The 21,945-nt window shown below is 48.1% G+C and overlaps 6 protein-coding genes across 6 annotated transcripts; 3 read left to right on the forward strand and 3 right to left on the reverse strand.

Annotated features, from left to right (window-relative positions):
• Window positions 1-2,304: 2,304 nt before the first annotated feature.
• Window positions 2,305-5,903, reverse strand: K441DRAFT_655184 (uncharacterized protein). Its single transcript, XM_067647808.1, has one exon. It carries the CDS (start codon window positions 5,641-5,643, stop codon window positions 2,779-2,781), a length of 2,865 nt encoding a protein of 954 aa, XP_067507711.1. The 5' UTR covers window positions 5,644-5,903; the 3' UTR covers window positions 2,305-2,778.
• A 317-nt stretch (window positions 5,904-6,220) lies between these two features.
• Window positions 6,221-8,211, forward strand: K441DRAFT_546230 (Gcd10p-domain-containing protein; the record flags this gene model as incomplete). The annotated part of the gene is made up of 2 exons (XM_067642847.1): window positions 6,221-6,306; window positions 6,390-8,211. 2 exons carry the CDS (start codon window positions 6,221-6,223, stop codon window positions 8,209-8,211), a joined length of 1,908 nt encoding a protein of 635 aa, XP_067507712.1.
• An 86-nt stretch (window positions 8,212-8,297) lies between these two features.
• K441DRAFT_741267 (ARP2/3 complex, 21 kDa p21-Arc subunit) lies at window positions 8,298-9,210 on the reverse strand (the record flags this gene model as incomplete). The annotated part of the gene is made up of 4 exons (XM_067654375.1): window positions 8,298-8,627; window positions 8,769-9,043; window positions 9,094-9,139; window positions 9,205-9,210. The coding sequence occupies 4 exons, from the start codon at window positions 9,208-9,210 to the stop codon at window positions 8,385-8,387; spliced, it is 570 nt and encodes a 189-aa protein (XP_067507713.1). The 3' UTR covers window positions 8,298-8,384.
• Window positions 9,211-9,522: 312 nt separating this feature from the next.
• On the forward strand, window positions 9,523-10,880 carry K441DRAFT_674832 (putative DNA replication factor C subunit Rfc3; the record flags this gene model as incomplete). The annotated part of the gene is made up of 4 exons (XM_067650798.1): window positions 9,523-9,662; window positions 9,713-9,800; window positions 9,864-10,015; window positions 10,070-10,880. 4 exons carry the CDS (start codon window positions 9,523-9,525, stop codon window positions 10,878-10,880), a joined length of 1,191 nt encoding a protein of 396 aa, XP_067507714.1.
• Window positions 10,881-11,558: 678 nt separating this feature from the next.
• Window positions 11,559-12,114, forward strand: K441DRAFT_674833 (uncharacterized protein; the record flags this gene model as incomplete). The annotated part of the gene is made up of 2 exons (XM_067650799.1): window positions 11,559-11,705; window positions 11,794-12,114. The coding sequence occupies 2 exons, from the start codon at window positions 11,559-11,561 to the stop codon at window positions 12,112-12,114; spliced, it is 468 nt and encodes a 155-aa protein (XP_067507715.1).
• Window positions 12,115-12,525: 411 nt separating this feature from the next.
• Window positions 12,526-16,912, reverse strand: K441DRAFT_630257 (HET-domain-containing protein). The gene is made up of 3 exons (XM_067646263.1): window positions 14,636-16,912; window positions 14,335-14,585; window positions 12,526-13,090 (listed from the first exon to the last, which is right to left on the reverse strand). Exons 1-3 carry the CDS (start codon window positions 16,892-16,894, stop codon window positions 12,679-12,681), a joined length of 2,922 nt encoding a protein of 973 aa, XP_067507716.1. The 5' UTR covers window positions 16,895-16,912; the 3' UTR covers window positions 12,526-12,678.
• Between the last annotated feature and the right edge of the window lie 5,033 nt (window positions 16,913-21,945).

Raw genomic sequence — 21,945 nt, forward strand, 5'->3', positions numbered from 1 at the left:
TCTTCTCAATATCATATTCGTAGAGGTAGCAAGTGTAGTGATGCGTTTTGCGTCTACTACCTTCACTCTGTAATTTTTTTCGGGGGTACCCTGATTTAAGCATCAATGCCATGGGGCGATCTGGTGTTGCGACCGTCGCCTACGGCCTGAGACCTAGTACTGTTTCTTTCGGGGAAAAGAAAGAAAGATATTCTGTTGGCGTTCTAGGCCATGGTTTCTGATCGAGGGCTTGTGAGAGAATAATTGTTTCTTGTGATGGTCCTTGAAAGCGGTATGTCCGAGGTCGTGTGTTAAAAAAGATTTCACAGGGATGTAGCAGTAGATAAAATGGTAGTGAGATTATTTTGTCTCGTTATGATATATCTCCCTTCCCCGGCGTGAATTCCGTATGCCACCAAATCGTTGCTTGCAGTGAATGCATTGTATAGATACTTTAGAGAATTATAGTGAATGAGGCCATGCTCATATAAAGAGAGATGTTATTCACATGGAAAGATAATTTCATAGAGCCTAGATAAAAATAGCGAGCTTAGAAGTAAATCTAATATTTCGGTAGCAGCATCAGCGAGAGTTTTCTGCAATATCTTGTAAAGGTGCTTCATCTAAGATCTCTCCCACCTCAATACTACACTAAAAACTGTTTAATGAACTTCGAGCTACGACCAGTAGGTCATTGGCTCTTCTTCGAAAATACTACGCGTGATCTTCAACATATAAACTAACCTCAACCTTTCAATAGAAATGCTTCCAACTTCAGATTCTAGTACCATGCGAACTCGACGAAGGTCGTTGTCGACACAATTCTGTGCTGGTGGCAATAGATGTCGGCCACACCACTATTTCCAGTAATATATTCGGTCTCTGAGTTGATTCCTGAAGGACTTGGAATTACCACGATTACCCTGCCCGTCACTAACGCAGCCAATCGTCTTGACCCAAGACCCCTTCCACAGGATCCTAACACCACGCAAATTTTCACAATTTCTTCATCAGCTGAGCCTCCCTCACTTTACCAACCCTTCGTCCCAGCAACGAAAGTTTGGGCAATGCACTAGGCCGGATCAGCTGCTATATTAGCGGTACAGCTCCAAAGATGGCGCTATATCAACACAATGGGGCGGGAATCGTGCACATTGGCCGAGAGGCCCAGATTCGTCAGGATCATACACATCTGGAGGAGGCCCAATACATTTTCACTTTGTCTGAATGGATGGGATTGCATCCTGCCTAGGCGTGCCACTGCCGGGCAGTGCGAATGGGTCTGGTGGCACAATCTCACGGATTTTTTGAATCATTCGAATTATCGGGCATTCCACAGTGTGCAGAGACAACTGAGGATATTGGGACGCCCTGAGGAGAAGATCCTGTGGCGTAATCTTCCCATCACCATTTGGACAAAAACTGTACCTGACTCAGTTCTGGATGACGAAAGTTTGCCGTATTGGGAGAGAATGGAATTGTCGGTCACTCAGCTCGATCGCAATGAAGCTCTCTTGGGAATAAAAGGTTGTTACAGCACTGTGCAGTTTGTCAAGGACGCTCTCCTGCACAACATAAAATGAACGGTGAGCCTTGCTAGGCAGCGGCAAAATCAGTCTCGTCAATTCAACCCAGACTGGTTCTCGGAGACCGAAATCATGCTTGAAGCTTTCGAGAGGCACTGTCCTATGATGCAAGACGGAATTGTTAGAAATTGGACACTCTTCAATGAATTAGTAAAAGTAAGTAATGAGGCTCTCGTAAGAAATGCTGGAACAAAGAGCTTTGCGGTTTCCGATGGTTGGTATCCATTCCGAGAACAGGTAATCGTGAGAGCTATTAAGTGGCTAGAGACACGGAGGACATATTTAAGGACTTGGGACGGGAAGGAGTTTTTGAGGGCAACAAAACACTTCCCCAGTGACCTTTCGGTCGCGGGGATTGATGGTCCTGAATAATTTACAGTGAGCATCTATCATAGGTTAAGCTTGGGGACAGTGCTTCCCAGTCTGTTCTGCTGTTGTTCTCTTCTAGATCGAAAAGTCTCCTTGGCCCCTCTGCAAAACGCTATCTACAGTACCCTGGTACGCTTTTTGTAGCTAGTTAATTCGGGGGTGTAACTTAATCTCAACTTCTATTCTAGTACGTCTAGCTATCTTTCCCTTGCCACGATAGTGAACTGTCTTCTCGATGCGCTACCTCTAAAGATGTTCATGATTTAAACATGAATCTGCGCCAGTTATAGTGGCTATCTTTCTGTAATTCGTCAGGGAGCCACCCTCTCGTTTCTACTAGAATCTCCTCATGAACACTTCTGTAAATACGCTTCTAGATAACTTTGATTGCGCGTCTAAGTTACTGTCATTGAATGATATAAAGACTCACTTAACATAATAGACCGCTTTAGAACTTGGTACTCGTTTTTAAACTACAGCCACCAGATGCTACGCTTTAAACTTGCCACACAGCCTGTCCCGTGTTGCGAAACAAATTTCGTAGCCAGACTCAGAAACGTGGAATTTTTTTTAAAAAATAGATACCCTCCGTTTCCCATAATAAAGCGCGTGAGATAAAGAGTTCCGCTTAATAATAATACAAACTCTATCATACAATGATGACTTCTCCTGCCACGCAAGCAGTCTAGTCACCGTCTCACCAGAAGAGAAGAGTGAAAGGAAAAACCAGTATCGATAACGGAACTATCGAAAGGGTATTGTCCAGTCCAATCCATAACCGTACGCCTAGAAAGCAGTAGCACCCCAACTCTGTCTCATCCTCCCCGCGATTTTCCTAATAGCCTTACATAACAACACACTTATCTCGATCCTCTCCCACCCCACTAATCCCTCCAACACCGGTGCTTTGCCTCCTGCCCGGCCTCCCCAAGCTGCTCCCGGGCGGAATCTGGTCAACCAGCGGCCCACCAGGTCTTGAGCTTCGCCTTCGCGCCGTTCCAGGGGGGCCCTGCTGACTGTTCGCTATGTAAGCACTGCCTTGCTGCCCCTGCGGCCGGATAGGCGCATGCGGGCTCGCAGGGTGTCCATGTGGCGGGTGATACGGCTGGACACTAGCCGCTTCCTCGTACGTTGGGGGCGGGAGACCCTCTCGCGTTGAGACGGTGGGGCGCTGGATATTGTTCCTGCGTGGTGGGATGAGGGGGCGAACTTCGGCGCCACGGACCCCAGAGCTGCCGGTGTTGCGTTGCTCAGCGGAGAGGAATTGCTGGGAGAGCTCGTTCTCGCGGCGGCGCCGTTCCTCTAATGAACGTCGGTGGCGGTCCTCTTCTTCCTCTTGGAGCTGGAGGGCGAGAGCCAAGTCATGATCTTCTTGCTCTGTTTTGCTTGGGTCTGCAGGATTGCTGGAAGCTGGTCCAGCCGAGAGCCGGCGTGTTATGACGCCGCTTTCTTGACGAGTTTGAAGAGCGGATGTTGATGCGGAAGGTTGGTGGTTGCGACGGTTATTGCGAGATTCCGTAGTGGTCCAGCCCGAACCATCGTCTATGTCTAGGAGGCTTTGCTGTTGATAAGAGGTGATGCGGGATTTTGGGTATCTGTTGCGCCTAGATTCATTATTGCCGACGGGGCGGAAGTCGCCAGAGTAAAGCTCGCTACCCTGGCCATTGATATCAACAAGAGATTCCCAAACAATTTCTTCGTGGCTAGAATAGCCTGCATCTGTAACTAAGGTCAAGATCTCCTCGGAGCGGGGCTCTTTGTACAGTGTTGAAAAATGATCGTTGCGGAACAGGATTCCAATCTGCCCAGGCTTGAGACTACTGATAATTGTTTCGAGCCCATACTCAGTTAACTGGGTTGGCCAACGCGTGAGGAATTCCTTGATGNCATGCACGTCTTCGTAGAGGCGTTGCTCATCCGCATTTAAACCTTCTGTGCGCAGTTTCCTGTCGAGTTCCTCTTCCTGGAACTGTATGTGTTGTGCATCCTCATATGTCTTCGCCACACGCTCAAATGCTGCATAGGCGCGGGATTCGCTCGGGGGAAGCCAGCCGTGAATTAATGGAATATTAAAGGTACTGTAGAGTCGCATTTCACGAGTGTCCTCGAAGCCGCCGGGTTGGTGTCGAAGAGCTGGGTGGATTGGTGAAATACCATTGGCAGATTTGGCAAAACTAGGATTGACGTTCATGCCAGTATGCAGTGTGACCAAGAAAGCGTATAACTCCCCCACATCTGGTAGCTCTTGCGCAGCCCCACCCCGACGTCCCGACATAAGTTCGTCGAACACGGCATCGAGAAGCAAGCCCAGACTAACCTGCTCTCGGGTCCGTAATGTTTCGATCAGTGCGGTGTCTTCATCCGCCGGCGTGGAGAGCACAAGTGCATTTACTAGAGCAAGCAGAGGACATGGTCCATTGGCATTCTGCGTCAAGATGGGTGATTTTCGGATTCCGCGTTTATTTGCATCGTACCACCGGATATGTTTAATCTGGTAGTGCTCCTTTCTCTGCTTTTTCACACTTGTCTCTGGCATGTCCACCTCTTGCCGCCCGGATGGACCACCAAGTCCTGTCTCGACATGTGGACGCGGAGGCTTTGGAGGTGGATATTCTTGATCTTGCGATCTCCGGGGAGGTAAATCGGGGGGTATCTCATTTTGAGAGCTTGAAGGCTGTTGCAGAGCTACTTTAGCAGCTTGTTCTCCTTGGTGCCATTCCTCCTCAGCCCTCCGCTCTTGTTCTGCTCGAAGTGCAGCTTCATGGGCAGCAGCTAGCTCTAGCTCTTTCCTCTGTCTCTCGCTCTGCTCCCACGCCTGCTGCTCTTGCCAAGTCCGTTGTGGAGGCTCCTCTTGGATCGTATCAGAGGGCAACCCATGACTCCTTGAGGTAAAAGCGTCCAAGGACGAGATATCCATACCCGGATCCCATGCGCTTGAAGCATTTGAATCATGTCGAGGGTGAGCGGTCGAGGGTGTCTCGGTGTCAACAGGTATTAGGGGAGGCTGTTTGAAAGATGGGGATTGTGGATCATCCCGGGCAAAAGCATTGTATCCTAGCGAGAGTTTGGATATCTGATCAATAGGCGTCTTTTCAGTTGGCAGTTCCACTGGAGGCTCATATTTCGCATTTGTAGACGGAGTGTCGCCCCAGACCAGGGCACTACTCTCGCCTCCGAAATTGCTCTGTCCAGTATTTTGCATCCGCAGGTATGGATTGTGTGATTTCAGTGGATTCGACTCCTTGGAGCTAGTACTAGCGGTTCCGTACGAAGTTGATACCATTTCCTGGTCTGTCTTTTGCGGTTCCGGCGATCTTCGTATGGTACCTTCCGGTGGGCCCACTCTGAGCGTAGCCGGCAAGCCATTCTCGGCTAGTTGTTTGATGGGCCGACCTCCTCCAATTTTCAACGGTCCAGGAAGATATTTTGGAGTATCTCTCTCATCGTCGTCTGATTTCTCCCAGTCGGAATTATCGTAATCCGACTCTGGGTCTTCTTCATGCTTTGCCCCCTTTGCATCTTCCAATGTTCTAAGCCGAAAATCTGGGGACATATGTAAGCTCGGCGAGTAGACACCTTCATGTTGTTCAGAGGAAGCCGGGATTGGTGGTGGCTCAGATGAAATTGGGGTAGTTGGGTATGGGGGGTTGTTGACGGCTTGCGAAAGGGGGGCCGGGACGAGGTCTGCTGTAGGTTTTCGAAGCACCATCTCAACTTGTGTGATATTGATGAAGCTTCAAATGAGCGAGTCGGTCTTCTCACAGCGGTACGGATGCTACAAGAATTGGAGATGATGAGGCTTCGACCTCCGGATGTGGCTGTGCTGTATTTTGTGCTTGTTTCAATAGCTCTAAGTGTCCAGAATGGAGTGAGAGAGAAGTCTCTAGGAGGGAAGTATTAGGTAGAAGATAGAAGCCAGGTGTTGCGGTATATTCTGGCGGGCAACTTGCTTGCGCGGCCCTGAAGGTGATGGAAGCGGCTGGTGGCCAGTCCCGCGATGACGACGAGTTGGCACGGGGGCTGGAACTTTGCCCAGGCACCGCACCGCCGCAACACTCGCGCTCGCTCGTTCGCCGCGCCAGGCCGAAACTTTCAACCCACCAACCCAAGCTTTCTCGGATGACTGTGTGATCGCCGCCAGTCTCAAAGCCGTTTAGGAAACCTCAGCGTAGCCCCTCACTGCTATTTTCCTTCTGTTCCTTCGCCCAAAGTAATACCCATCGCCATCTTCTGTGGCTAATTGCATTACTCGTATAAACCCAGTAACCCTCAAGAAAAGCCACGCAATGCATTCTCACATACGGCCGAACACGTACATTGTCCTCCGACTGCCTTCGGGGACGCTGAAGGTCCTCGAAATAATTCCAAACACGTATGTGGATTAGTTGGAGTGAGCATCCACTGACCCCAGTCACTTCGAATATCTACAAGAGAAATTCTAATAGGACCACATAGGACAATATCAATAGGGAAATATGGCTCTTTCCCTGCGAACTTGCTGCTAGGACGACCGTATTACCTTACCTTTGAGGTTTTGGGCAAGGAAGAGGGAAGGGCGCAAACAGAATTGCGCGTCGTGCCTGCGTCAGAACTGCATGCAGAATCAATCGCGAGTGACCACGCCACGCCAGTAGAGTCGAGGGACGAGCTAGCAGAAGGAGGAGTTGAGTTCGATATTGTGGGGGAACATGACGAGGTGATAATGCGCAGCAATCGCCTGACGGTTGATGACCCGTCACGGCAAACATTATCAATGGAAGAAATTGAAGAGCTTAAAAAAACTGGAACGGGTTCGGGGAAAGAAATAATAGCAAAAATAATGGCGTCACATATGGCAATAGATGAGAAAACATCATTCTCCCTCGCAAAATATGCCTTGCGCAAGTCGAAGAAGTATTTACGACGATTTACGGTTCTGCCTCTGGATGTATCAATGCTTGCGCATTTCGTGTTGGACAAAGAGGCGCACCGGATCATGGAACTTAGGGATGAAATGCTTGGGCTCATTGGGAGTTGGGCAAACATTCATTGTGGGGAATCTAGTCGCATCGTCCCCTCCGCCGATGGTAAAGGAATGGTTGGTGGAGGGCGGTGGCTTGTCGTGGACGACACGGGAGGCTTGATAGTCGCAGCTTTAGCTGAAAAGATGGGTATATTATATCCCGAAGAAGAATTGGAAGACGAGGAGGAACAATCAGAGCAGGAACAAGGACAGAAGCAGAAGAAAACAAAAGATCAAGAACAGGAGACAGATGCAGGCGGCGACTTCGTAATAGTCGACGCGCCAAGCTCAGAAGTTGTTCTGCCACCTGTAGAAGCCCTCTTCTCAGACAACATACAACCGCCCAACCGAACCTCCGACACCTCTGTGCCCACCTCACCTTCTAAAGAAACAGCATCGGAACCACTCTCCACTAAGGCCCAGCCTGTTCGCAAAGCACCGCGTCCGCATATTCCGGCTATGTCCGCTCTCACTAACACGCTCACAGTTATTCACAGTAATGCGCAGCCCAATCTGGGCTTCTTGAAATACTTTTCCTATGATGCGTCCTCCCCCACATCTACGCACCCCCTTTTCACACGCCTCAAATCGCTCAGCTGGTTACAACTACTACACCCTAGTGAGGACCCTGGCTGCGTCGAGCCTGAGGTCGTTTCGGATGGCGTGCTCGCGACCTGGAAAAGTGGTAAGCGAGGGGCATATTATCGGAAACGACGACGTTGGGAGCGAATCTCCAGGGTAGTTCAAGAGACGCGTGCGGGAGGATTTGACGGACTTGTCGTGGCTAGTGTGATGGAGCCCGCGACGGTGCTGAAAGTCTGTGTGCCATTGCTAAGAGGCGCCGCCCAGGTGGTGGTTTTTAACCCAACGGTAGAGCCCCTCGTTGGGTTGTGTGACTTGTATAGCAAGGAGCGGAAGGTAGCGTTTCTGGCGAGGCAAACACAGCCTCAATTTTCAGTGGAACCAGAACTTGAAAGGTTCAAGAAGGAAATGAACCAGGACGGCGGCTTCGGGGAAGGTGAGTATGAGGCTGTAGACCCGGACTTCCCGGTGAACCCGACTCTTTTACTAGCCCCAATGCTACAGACTGCCCGGGTGAGGTCTTGGCAGGTCTTGCCTGGGAGAACGCATCCGCTGATGACAAGTCGAGGCGGCGCAGAAGGGTTCTTGTTTACAGCGACGAGAGTGTTACCTGTGGAGGGCAAAGTGGAAGCTCGCGGTAGATTTAGGGCGGGAAAGAAGAGGAAAATGGCTGATGTAGCAAGCTTAGCATGATCTCTTAGACTGAGTACGACCATGGACAAGGCGTTCATGGAAAACAAAATGTAGAGAATAGGATGAAAATTTAAAGCACCATAAAGCAGCTCAAGGATAAATATCAGCCACTATTTCACCTAAGCCCTTCATCTTCATTTTCAACATTTAACTTAGTCGCCTAAGAGTCCCATCTACAATGCCTTGTTCATAAACTTCCTCTTCGTAAAACTTAACCACCACTTGCTTGGCACATTCCCGTCACCGTACACTCTATTCAGTAACCTCTGCGCCAGCTCCTGTCGCATCTGCATGATGTAATTTCGTAGTTGCTCGGCGTCGTTTCGGTCACGGGGAGCTTCGAAAGCTTGGTTGAGCGGAAAACCGGCATCGCCCGGGATAGCGAAGTTAGTGTCCAGAGCGATGTTCATGACGGCCTGTCACAAGTAACGCCGCCGTTAGCTTTAGCCATGCTATGCCATGGAAACATGTCATTCCTCGAGGACCAGTATCTACGCGCTTGCAGAGCTATCTTTCTCCAAGTGGTTTATAGTCATATAGAAGAAACTATAGCGCACCTTCTCTGCCTCCCGCCTACTCATACCGGGCTTAATCTTCCCTAGCACTTCGCTCACGAATAAAATGCCATAAATCAACACGCGGTCCGCCGGACCTTTGATCTCAAAATTTCGGAAGAAGGTGTTGGCTCGGAACAATGAGAGTACTTCGTCTAGGGGGTCGTACGACTCATGTGAGGCATCAACGGTTAGGTCTGTGATGTCCGGCGGCAGCGGGGCCAGTTGGAGGGCTGGGCCACGTGTGCGTGTGCGGAGAGGGAGGAGAGCAAAGTTGCCTATTCAAATGTCAGGTCGTTATATGGAGTATGCGAGAAGTTAAGTGTACCGATTATGTGTTGGTTTGGCTCGTCGAGAAAGACGGAATGGTATGCCTAGTAAATTGCGTCAGCTCAAGCTAAGGGTGAATGGGATAGAATTAGAGCAATGAACGACATACGGGCATGGTGGAGGTGCTCAGCCTGCCCAGGGAATCAGTGGGGAAGAGAAGGCTATAATAGGCACGGCAATTGTGGTGTTGCGGAGGGGGGATGCGTTGCTGCGGCTAGCGAGTTCATAGGGCTGAAGTGGGAGGATTGAATACAGCTGTTAGATTGAGATAAGATGCGTAATTTTCAGATGCAATTTACACGTCTTCGCGATTTGGCGCGTCTCCCAGCCTCAACCCATCACTCGTCCTTCAGATCTTTTCCACGTATTCTCGCTCTTTCTAAAATTTCATTGTCTCTTTTGTTTAAGGTTGTATAATCTTGCAAACATGTCAGACTTTGAGGATGACATGGACGTTGATGCGCCAGTTGTGGATAGCGCAATCAAGTTCGGTTCAGACAACACCGACTCAAAAGGAAAGAGGAGCGCTGCAAATCTACCGGTTGAAGCTGAAGATTCTCTACCATGGTACTTTTTATGGTCCGTACTTAGATTTTCATGAGCTGATTTGATCCCAGGGTGGAGAAATACAGACCGAACACTCTTGATGATGTCGCTGGGCATCAAGATATTCTAGCGACAATTAATAAGTTTGTAGAGTCAAATGTAAGTTCAAGCCTCGCCTTAGGGTTATCTTCTCACTTCCGAGCTGACATGTATTGACTTTAGAGATTACCACATCTTCTCTTGTATGGACCACCAGGAACCGGCAAAACATCGACAGTCTTAGCTCTCGCACGACGAATATACGGGAATAAAAATATGAGACAGATGGTGCTAGAGCTGAATGCCAGTGATGATAGAGGCATTGAGGTTGTCCGGTAGTTATATTATGATCCTCCCTCTAAAACCAAACGGCTTACTCTGTCCCATAGAGAACAAATTAAAACCTTCAGCAGCACGAAACAAATATTTTCCGCCGCTCCTAAGGCTGGAGAAAATACCTCCCTTGCAACATTTAAGCTCATCATACTTGACGAAGCCGATGCCATGACCTCGACTGCGCAAATGGCCTTACGAAGAATAATGGAGAAGTACACCGCAAATACCCGCTTCTGTATCATTGCCAACTATACCCACAAACTCTCTCCGGCACTGCTTTCCCGCTGCACACGTTTCCGTTTCTCTCCTCTAAAGGACGCCGACATTCGCAGCTTAGTGGATAGGGTTATCGTGGAAGAAAATGTGAACATTGCTCCTGACGCCACCGAATCCCTCGTAACACTTGCCAAAGGTGATATGAGGCGAGCATTGAATGTGTTACAAGCCTGCCATGCCTCCAGTACACCACTACAACCTCCAGGCAAACCCGCTCTAGACCCAAAAACTTTGGAGAGGGATTTGATTGACCAGACGACCATCTATGACTGCATTGCAGCTCCGCATCCCGCTGATATCAACCAAATTCTACAAGATCTTACAAGCACATCAGATATCACGAGCTGTCTTAGGTCTATCAACGCAATTAAGGCAATTAAAGGGTTGGCGCTAGCAGATATCTTGACCGCGTTGAGTGAGGAGCTTGTCAAAAAGGACGTTCCGGCTCAGACAATGGTTACATGGATGGAAGGTTTGGCAGAAGTTGAGTATAGGTTGAGTGGCGGAGGCAGCGAAGCGATACAGACGGGAGCGACAGTCGGAGTCGTGCGGACTGGAGTAGAATTACTTGACAAGGGGAGGCAGTGAGAAGATGTAATCGAAGTGGTAAAAGGGTCCCACGAATTCTATGCATAGGATGGAGTCATTTTGCAAGGCGTAAAGGCTGTGGGTTCGAATTTAAAAAACAGGGCGCGAAATTAAGATCTCCAACATTTTCTAGCAAACTATGAACGTTTTCAGCATTCATGCCTAAGGGTAAGAGCATTTTCAGGCCCTTTAGTACATATTCCTTCTATTCCCGATCGCGCATCAAAGGGAGTTTCCGGTCGTGCTTTGCATAACCTCGCCTAGTCACGATCTAGCGTTGCTGGAGCTTCAAGTCAGTAATATCGCCTTTAGTCAATCCGTTCGGCGTCCAATCTTCAAGAAAAGCACTATTTTGTGCTTGGAAAGCCGGGTCTAGCAGAGAGTTGTCGTATTGCATCAATTCATTCATTCACAATTCTCCACAACATGCACATAACGGCTGTTTATGTCCCTGAGTCTACATCATTCACTCAAAGGGAGTCGCACTTATTGGGTTATTTACATTTCTCGCTGACACGACTGAATCATTCAATCTTCTCTTTACATAACCGCTCTGTTTCCCAAATAGCATCCTGGTCTTCTACCTCTATCTACTCTTGTTTGGTTGAACCCTCTGACACCCAAAGAAGTTCTCAAACCAACCTCATTGAACGGGTGTTACCTCTGGGCAAGCACAAGATGAGTTTCCGGCAACTTTGTGAGGACCCTCAAGTTCGCGGGATTATCCAACGTCGACTTGAGGCAGTATTTGAGACGGACGAGCAGGATCAAAGCCAAGGTCACGCGGATAGCAACGTTCGCATGGCACCTACTTCTGCTACCATCGTAGGTGACCTTCAAAAATCGGGAGGGGATCGTGCTGTAAGAGATATCTTCGAGAGAGCTCAGTATTGCTTGTTAACAATTCGTCTAGACCGAACAACAATCTCGCAAATCAAGGCGCCGCTCGCACCTCCAGTCATCGTTAAACTTCAATAATGCCTTCCCGGAGCTAGCATTAAGCCCTTCGGCAGAATCTCAACAGTCGGAATTCCCCCGCCACCAAAACCAATCACAAGCTGTGGACGCCGAAGAAACGTTTGTCAGCCAATACGATGATGCGGTTGAGTACCGGGAGGACGAAGAAGACAAGAGATCGCCCCCAGAGGTGGCTCCGCGAAGCCTGGAGGAACTCTGCTCCGACGACCATAAACGAAAGGGTTGGTCTGAAATACGTCAATGGCGCCGAATTTGAAAGTGTAGGTGTGATTAAGAGCCCTGGGGTTAAAAAACCCCGGTTGTGGGGCTAGTGCTAATCCCTGCGGAAGACCCGCCTAGGGAGCGCCTGTACCTTTGATGTGTATCCGTTGACGAGGATACAGGTTGGGGGTTTCGGCATGNTTTAGTTGACTCAGCAACCGCGCCAAGCCAAACGCCGAGCAGCGGAGGCAGTGCATCACCGCCACAACGCCACACTCAAGACCGTTTATTCCAACACCAACCACAGTTCCCCTATTTCCTCTATTCTTCAATCCCAGGAAGTAGACCCTTAACAAGGTTAGGGCAGGAGCGGGTCGGCCGCCCTCCCTGCTAGCTTGATCGATGCGTTTTCGTCTCCATTTACCGAGGTCCAAGTGGCAAAACTTTAACACGTAGTTCTATAAGTAGCCTTATCACTTGATCAGAAGATGCTCGAAGCCTCAATGTGGCAAATTAGAAAGCTATATAGTCCCCTGGATCCCCGGCCCCCTCTATAAAATAGAGGTAGAAAAGAAAATAAGGATAGTGGGTTATCTCTATTTAAACGCTCTAGGACATATCAAGTTAAACTTTTACATATCCAGACTCTTCCACTTCCAACACCAATGCCAATTTTCTTCCCTATCACCGCCGAACATGACGGCCGATACTCTGACGGTAGCCATACTATGTTTTCTGAATTGTGTGTTATCCAGGTCCCATCTGAACTCAACGCTAGGCCTTGACATCTAGGATTCTGAGGCTCTATAACAGTCCGCGTACTACTTGGAGCTAATGGCGTTGCACTAATACTGACAGTACCAATTTCAGTGCGTAGATACGAGCCAGTGGTGCCGAATGATATGTTGCGGAGCACTTTGCCAATCTCGAGTGTCTGCAGGCACGCGCCGCTGCTTGCGTCCCAGATCTTGACCGTGCGGTCGTTTGACGCCGACGCGAGCCGGGTCGAGTCGTGAGAGAAGGCCACTGAGCTGACGTAGTCGCTGTGGCCCTCGAGCGTCTGCAGGCACGCGCCGCTGCTCGCGTCCCAGATCTTGACCGTGCCGTCGTCTGACGCCGACGCGAGCCGGGCCGAGTCGTGAGAGAAGGCCACTGAGCTGACGTAGTCGCTGTGGCCTCGAGCGTCTGCAGGCACGCGCCGCTGCTCGCGTCCCAGATCCTGACCGTGCCGCCGCTGATACCGACGCGAGCCGGGTCGAGTCGTGAGAAAAGGCCACTGAGCTGACGCTGTGGCCCTCGAGCGTCTGCAGGCACGCGCCGCTGCTCGCGTCCCAGATCCTGACCGTGCCGCCGCCTGATACCGACGCGAGCCGGGTCGAGTCGTGAGAAAAGGCCACTGAGCTGACGCTGTGGCCCTCGAGCGTCTGCAGGCACGCGCCGCTGCTCGCGTCCCAGATCTTGACCGTGCGGTCGCCTGACGCCGACGCGAGCCCGGGTCGAGTCGTGAGAAAAGGCCACTGACCTGACGTAGTCGCTGTGGCCCTCGAGCGTCTGCAGGCACGCGCCGCTGCTCGCGTCCCAGATCTTTGACTGTGCGGTCGCCTGACGCCGACGCGAGCCGGGCCGAGTCGTGAAGAAAGGCCACTGACCTGACGTAGCGTTGTGGCCCTCGAGCGTCTGCAGGCACGCGCCGCTGCTCGCGTCCCAGATCTTGACCGTGCGGTCGCCTGACGCCGACGCGAGCCGGGTCGAGTCGTGGGAGAAGGCACTGAGCTGACGTAGCCGCTGTGGACCTCGAGCGTCTGCAGGCACGCGCCGCTGCTCGCGTCCAGATCTTGACCGTGCGGTCGTTTGACGCCGACGCGAGCGGGCCGAGTCGTGAGAGAAGCCACTGAGCTGACGTGGTCGCTGTGGCCCTCGAGCGTCTGCAGGCACGCGCCGCTGCTCGCGTCCCAGATCTTGACCGTGCGGTCGCCTGACACCGACGCGAGCCGGCCGAGTCGTGAGAGAAGGCCACTGAGCTGACGTAGTCGCTGTGGCCCTCGAGCGTCTGCAGGCACGCGCCGCTGCTCGCGTCCCAGATCTTGACCGTGCCGTCGTCTGACGCCGACGCCGAGCCGGGTCGAGTCGTGAGAGAAGGCCACCGAGCCGACGTAGCCCGCCGTGGACCTCGAGCGTCTGCAGGCACGCGCCGCTGCTCGCGTCCCAGATCTTGACCGTGCCGTCGTCTGACGCCGACGCGAGCCGGGCCGAGTCGTGAGAGAAGGCCACTGAGCTGACGTAGTCGCTGTGGCCCTCGAGCGTCTGCAGGCACGCGCTCCAGCCGTCGCCCATAGCCGGCTTAATAATGATCCATTCCGGCTCTTCGTGCTGAAACAGCCTTCTCACCAAGCTCCTTGTTGGACTGAATAGCGGCGCAGATGCATATGCCTGAAGAGGGCTACTCTCGATTGCTCTCTTGTGATACATAACGAATCGATGCGCATCATGAACAAGCTCAGTAAATGGAGTTGCTTCCTCTCTTCCCTAGTTTGTGTCAGTATGACAAACATCTATATTGCTTGTTTCGAACATACCTGGACCAGCAACCGCAGTTCCGCCATCGAGATCACGCCTTTCGGCATACTCTTGCACAGACTAAGAGCTTCTAGCCAGTACAGATACATCTTCCTTAGGAACACATCGATAACGCCTCCGTCCTGCAGATCGTCTACATGGATCGCTGAAGACGTGGGATTTGAGTCGCATAGATGATCCACCCAGTAAATACACGAGTAGCGCGATGCTGCTAACGGATCTAGATCTGGCTGTTTGACGTCCTCGACAGGATATCCTAACGCTCCTAAGCCGTACATATCCCGCTGCAGGGTCCTGGACAGGATTTTGAGTGACCTGACAAAGATAGTATAATGAACATCCTCCCTTCCAGATGGGAACACTACTTCAGCCGCCCTAGCGAGGAGAAAGTCCTTGGCCGACTGATGCACAAAGTAAATTGTCTCTTCTCGCAGGGTGAGGAATGAGCCACAAAGGCTGATGATCTCCCGTATCGACTCTGGGTCGTCAGCTATGTCTTCGAGCTGTTCGACGAGGGCCGCCAGCTCTGCCAGCGTGACTGGGCGGTACACAAGTGCGATCGAAGCCAGCGTTTGCTTGCAGAGTTCAGCATCGTCCGACTTGCTGATCTGCTGCATCATCCGCTCGTACAGGCAGTCCAGTCCAGGCGGGAACGAGTCCAACTTCTTCAGCACGTTCCGTTCCGACGTCGCCTCGAGGTTTTGGCACACCAGAGCTACCCAGAGGAAAGTGTCGTTTGCATTCGACGTCAGATGCTCTAGCACGGCGTCTCGGGTCCGTTCGTTGTACTTCTTCTGCTGCGCCAGCTGAGACACCTTTTGCTCGATGAAGATGCTGACAGCTGTTGACACGGACTCGGCGTTCAGCTCAAGGCTCAGCCTCACCTTGTGGCCTGCCCGCTCTAGCCGTTCCTCAATGTCCGGCCAGTTGCGGCTGGAGACGATCCACTTGACGCGAGAAGACGCGGGTGACTGCTTCGCAATGAAGTCGAGCAGCTTTGGCAAGTCGGTAACACACTCATCCAGCGCGTCGATGATGAAGTATGTGGTGTTTAAGCTCGGGTCTCGCAGCACGTCCGTGAAGACCTCCGTTAAGGCAACCCAGGCATTCGCGTCCTCGAAGAGGACTTTGCCCGCATAGTCGTGCTTCTTCCGTATATGCGAGATGAGCGATGGCTGCTGTTCAACAAGCAAGTAAAGCAGACCTCGCAGCACGGCCGTGGCGTCGTTGATCCGCGAGTCAGTGGCCTGGCAGAAGAAGTAGGTCAGAAGAGCCGTGTTGGCTATCGACTTGTGTAGCTCGTTAATGATGCCGCAGAGCAGCATCGTTTTGCCTTTGCCAGGATCGCCCTTGATCCATAGCAGTCGGCTCTGCTGGTCGTCACGCCATCGTTGAAAGTCGGGATTTTCGAGGATCCAGTGGTATGAGTTGGCTAGCAGGCCGCCCTTAGTCTCCTCAATACGCTTCTTGTCATCGCGGGGGTCGGTAAGGCGTAAGTCTTTCATGCATTTCTCTAGCTTGCTAATCTCGTCCAGGAGCCGTTTAAATGCCCCCCTAGTCCCTTCGCCATAGATAGGGGGTATATAAACGCCGAAAATACCTAACAATGAGTACGCCTCATCTTCTTCGAGCTTGGTGTGCCGGCCTTCTTTCCACGACAATCTCTCGTTGACGTTGAACTGCGACAAACAAGCTCCTTGAAGCGCTAAATCAGGAATTCCTGTTATTTCGTAAATCTGTCGCCTTAGCGATCTCTTGTCACCAAGTCTCTTCTGTTCTTGGGAGAAGAACTCGACCGAACTTGGGGCAAGAAGCTCTTGGAGCGTCCAGCCCCGAGTAAACCATCTGCTTCTCTGGAAATCCGGCTCCCACGGCGGCGAAGTGAACTCTTCATTGGTATTAAAAAGGGGGCTGGAGACATCTGATAGATAGACGTAGCATCGAGTGGCGTTGCGGTACCACCGAAACATAGAGTTAATGGCCTGCGAGAGTTCGGCGTGGTTTGCTTTGTTAATGCAGCAGGTGTCAATCCAGAAGTATTGCAAGCCGTCCTTCCGTGCTTGTTCTCCACAAAACTGGATCTTCTTGAAGCCAGGCTTATCCTCGCCTGTGCCGTTTGTTAGGTCTTCGAAGGTGACCTCCTCAGTATCCGCCCCCCATGTGTGTGAGAGTATCGCATAGGGAGGGATTGCATCGTCGCCTATGAACTCCTCGGCGAAGCTGAAGTTGCTAGTGTTGCTACGTAGCAAAAGACGCATTGCTTTCGGGGTATGCTGACGGGCGCATGCGGTAGGGAAATGGCGCCTAGGAGGCTCAAATGCGGCAGCCTAAGTTAAGCGTGAGGCACGGCAAGTCGCTCGTACGCCGAGAGTACAAGTCCTAACTGTTGAGGTTAGCGAGGATAAAGGAAAATAGAACGCTAAGCTCTACCAAAGAAGTACATGTAACCATGATACTGCTCAAGGTATATCTTAAGTGTTGCAAGAAGCTTGAATAGATTCAGCTTGGGGCGGGTAAGAGGTGTGGCTGGTCGCACAGCCCAGAGTATGGCGTAGTAAGAAGGCGAATTTGCAAGCCACCCGACTGAATATGCTCGTATCTTGGGGTAGACGAACACCTTGGTCACGCTAGCAGGGAGGACGGCCGACCCGCTCTGGCCATACCCTTGTTTTTGTGGCGTTTCCCAGATATTAGCGCGGTCAAAGCTACGATCCACTTTATAAAGGAGACAGGACGTTTACAAGGGGGTAACATGAACAGGTCAGACGCCCACCCTGCTAGTACAGTAAACAAAATAACCTGGCCCCGCTATGTCACTCTGGACTCGCTTATTTCTTCACCCATACTAGCAGGGTGGGCGTCTGACCCGTTCATGTTACCCCCTTGTACACCTAAGCGAACAATAAGCCGATCTCAATAAGCGAATACACTACAGGGTTGTGTCCCCCTTTAGCGAGCGCTGTGAGATTTCAAATTCGGTACTCGCATCCAATCTCGCTCAATTGCTACCAGCTATACATAGTAATTGTAGCGAAGCCGTATGCCTGGCTTTAACAACTTTGCTTCTAGCGATCGGCCTTCTTCCGCGGTGTCGTGATCTTTATTAATATCGTGAGGTTTCCACCCATACAATATTGCTAAATTTCAGCAGCAGTTGCAGAGACAGCGTTGAATTTGCGTTTTGGCGGAGGCGTAGGCAAAAAAGGGAGAAAGAGGAAGCGTACGTCAGGCAAGTTCTAAATTGTTTTAATTTAATTCTCCTAGCTAATAAGAATAATTCTCCAGGGCAACCAAAAAGGTCCTTGCGTGCAGCCACAGCCGTTTGCTACAGTGATGTGCACGACCAGCTTCCACCCCCCCCTTTAGCGAGAGCTCCAAAATTTTACATTCGGTACGCGCATCCAATCTCGCCTGATTGCCACCAACTGTACATAGTAATTGTAGCGAAGCCTTATGCTTGGCTGCAAGAACCTTACTTCTGCAGTTCGTCAATATCGTGAGGTTTCCACCTATACGATATCACCAAATTTCATCGGCAATTGCAGAGACACCGTTGTATTCGCGTTTTGGCGGAGGTATAGGCAAAAGAGGAAGCGTATGTCAAGGAAGTGTACGTCAGGCAAGTTCTGAGTTGCTTCAATTTGATTCCCCTGGCCGACGAAGGCGATTCTCCAGGGTAACCAAAAAGGTCCTTGCGCGTTGCCATAGGCATTCGCTACAATTACTATGTACAGTTGGTGGCAATCAGGCGAGATTGGATGCGCGTACCGAATGTAAAATTTTGGAGCTCTCTGCACATCACTGTATAATTACTCTGTATAGCTGGTGGCAATTAAGCGAGATTGGATGCGAGTACCGAATTTGAAATCTCACAGCGCTCGCTAAAGGGGGGGGTGAAGCTGGCCGTACACAACCCTGTACACCTCCTAACTGACTATACCGGCGGCGCGAAGAAATTCCGAAGAGAATACGTTAATTAGCCTAAAGAGGTAAAAGGCTAACTGATAAGAGGGCGAGAAGATTTGATAAATAAGAGCGTGAAGATTTAACAAATAAGAGCGAAGAAGAGTGCGAGAGGGCGAGAGGGCGAGACGAGCCCAATCTAATTTTTTCTTAGGCGGTACTAAACTCCTTTCGGAACTGACGTTCCTCTAGGCATATAAGGGGGTAACCTAAGCGGGTCACCAGCGCTCTCTGCAAGCGCCTCCGTTAGTGCTTATAATTGCTATATCGCCATATTAAAAACAGTGCTTATTTAGTATTTTGTAGGCCCCCTATTAGCAGCAATTACAGCTAAGCAGCGCTCCCTTATATTGCCTGTGTACTTTTTAAATTCTTTAGGCTCGAGCTTCTCCCATTCCTCCTCGGCGTACTACCGTACTTCCTTCTTTGTTATAGGGAACCGGCGTTATATCCTCCCCTTTAATAGCCTCTAGACGTTCTTAATTATATTTAAATTAGGGGAATTTGCTAGCTATTCCATTATAAGCATACTATTTTATTCCTAAGCTAGGCGCGTAGCTTTTACTAAGTAAATTAAGGCATTATCCTTTACAAGAATAGGCTAGTATTATAGTATCTGCCATAATTTCTATGTAAAAGTCTTAATATTAGGGTATATATAGGTATGGTAGATATTAGCGACTTAGTTAACTGAGGTATAAGTATAGTAAGAAGGATGTATATAAGCCTATATAATTAGATTGTCTATAAATAAGGATCTAAAGCTAGAGAAAGGAAAGGAGAAGAAAAGTAGCGCCGGTTAAAGTAGGGTTCTTTTATACGGTCCTCTAGTTATATAACCGTAAAGTTTTACTAAGTTTTGCTAGTTAAGTTCTATTAAGTTCTATTAGTTAAGTTTTGCTAAGTTTTATTAAGTTTTACTAGTTAAGTTTTACTAAGTTCTACTAAGTTCTGCTAGTGCTATAATATTACCCCCTCCCCCCCCCCCCCTTAGTAAAGCCTGCCCTTAGGCTTTATATATCTATATTACACCTATAGGGCGTTCTTATCTTTATATTCTTCCGGTAGCCTATTATCTTTACTATATTAGTACTCTATTTACTTATCTAGGTACTTTAGGGGTCCTAGTTTATTAGGGTAACGGCTATAAAATTCTTAAAGCTTATAGGGACTGCTAATAAAGTTCTATATAGGGTACTAGGTAGGATTTAGGTTATAGCCTTTCTAACTAATATAGTACTTTAACGTTCTCCTTACTAGCTTATAGGCTAGTATTTCTTTCATTTCCTATTTGTTGTTGCCATTGACTTAAATTAGTAGACCTTATAGTAGGAACTACGGTAAATTTGTTAATAGGCTAGGTATATAGGTAATATAGGAAAGTTAACAACGTAATAATAACTGGTGAAGTAGTTGCCTAATAGATTAACTCTAATTATATTCTAAGAATTACTATAAGGAAGGAACTATCTAGGTAAAGACTATAGTCCTTTAAATACACATCCGTACTCTTAAGAAATCCTCCTTATACGTAAGGTTTGTCTTATACTTATTATACGTACGTTCCGTTTATACAACTCGTACACTATATACAACATTATATAACCTTAGTTACTATTCCTCGTTATATAGTTCCACTAGTTCTATACTAGACCGTACTCTTATTAACTAACTAGCTTCTTCTAACTCTTCTCTAAGTAGTTATAATATTATACTTAAAGCGTTTATAATACCATCTCTTTCCTCTTTATTTTTGTCTTTAAAGATACCTAGTATCTCTAAGTTATTTATTAGAGGTATAATATCCGTTTAATTAATTTAGTTAATATTTTTACTTATTATACCTAAAGCTTCTTCTTCTTTATAAGCACAACGCCGTGCTCGGACTGTTGCTGTAATATTATCTCTTAGTAAGATAATGCCATCTCCGTGTTCTCGCTATGCGAAAGAGGGGTTAGTTTATATTACGCTAGCGAGTCCCTTGTCTTAGTAACCCTCTTTTTATTTAAAGTGCACTAAAGCGAATGTTTAATTATCCTATAACGTTCGCTCTGTCTCTAACGCTAAGTATACGTGCCCTATTACTTTTAATAGTCTTTAAGTCCCCTTATTAATTGCTGCTAGGGGTTTAGGTCTAATCTACTACTATAAAGCTTAATGGTAAGCTAACTTAAGCTTTAGTAGATTTAGAATGTTCTTATAATATAGAGTAGATGGCCTTAGAGGCTTAGATTGCTGCTTTTGCTTATTTACTTTGTCTTAAAAAGGTTTATAAGAAGGTTTGTTCTAAGGAGTAGAAACTTATAAAATAAGGTTTATAGGAACTTAGTAATAAAAAAATGGATTCTCTTCTAATAGAAAAGGAAATAACTCTAAGTAGTTTAGCAATTGTTCTTCCTATATCCCCCTTAGGTAGCTCGTTCTTTAGTAATTCTTTTTTATTAATGTTGCCTAACCTTTTCTCTTTTAATACTCCTGTACCTTTTCTATAGTGTTCTTTAAATTTTTTAGTGGCTTCTAGGTAGTCTTATTATAGCCTATCTACTTTACCTTATACTATATTTTATTGTCTACATTTTTATAACTAACGATTTTTAAAACTTGCTATTTATCTTCCTTTTATCCTCTATACGTGTCTGCTTTATAGGTTAGTGGCTTAATATTCCCGTATACTAGCTCTAGCATTATAATATACTATATAGGGTAGATCTTTATTTTAGCTAGTAGGTTTAACTTAAATATAACTGGTAAAATCTTCTTTATAATTTTAAAAGGTCCTAGTTTAACATAGTCTAACTTCTTACTTAGTCGTTAACTCTTAAAATTTTTGTATAGTAGCTATACTTTATCTCCCTCCTTAAGATCTGGTCCCTCAGATCTCTTAGCGTCGTAGTACTTTTTTATTTTTTACTGTACCACCTTTACTATTTCCGTAAGGTTTGCATAAAGATTTATTAACGTCTCTATTCTTTGCTTAGCTATACTACTTATTTTCTTTACTTATTATAGCGATAGTAATATTCTTAGCTTATACCTATAATTCGCCTTAAATGGTAATATACCCATTCCTTCTTAGGGTGTTGTATTATATATAAACTGTATAACTAGTAATAGTAATACCTAATTATTCTATATATAATTAATATAATGCCTTAGATACTGTTCTAGTGTCTAATTTAATCTTTCTATTTAACTATCTGTCTGCGGGTAATATGCAGTAGAAGTTACTGTTTGAACTTCTTACTCCGCTAAGAATACTTTTTAGAATACTATTATAAATCTTAGATCTTTATCTAATATAATCTTATTTAGTACTCTATGTCTTATAAATACTTCTTTAATATAG

The sequence above is a fragment of the Cenococcum geophilum genome, assembly GCF_001692895.1.
Source record: "Cenococcum geophilum 1.58 unplaced genomic scaffold K441scaffold_8, whole genome shotgun sequence".
In the NCBI taxonomy this organism is placed as follows: Eukaryota; Fungi; Ascomycota; class Dothideomycetes; order Gloniales; family Gloniaceae; genus Cenococcum; species Cenococcum geophilum.

What these genes read in the sequence shown, in the direction of transcription:
- K441DRAFT_630257 (XM_067646263.1), bottom strand. Translation starts at nt 16,894, where the DNA reads ATGCGTCTTTTGCTACGTAGCAACACTAGCAACTTCAGCTTCGCCGAG. An exon ending in AACTGCGGTTGCTGGTCCAG is followed by an intron (nt 14,586 to 14,635) that starts GTATGTTCGAAA and finishes GACACAAACTAG; the next exon opens with GGAAGAGAGGAAGCAACTCC. An exon ending in GGCCACAGCGACTACGTCAG is followed by an intron (nt 13,091 to 14,334) that starts CTCAGTGGCCTT and finishes CGACTACGTCAG; the next exon opens with CTCAGTGGCCTTCTCTCACG.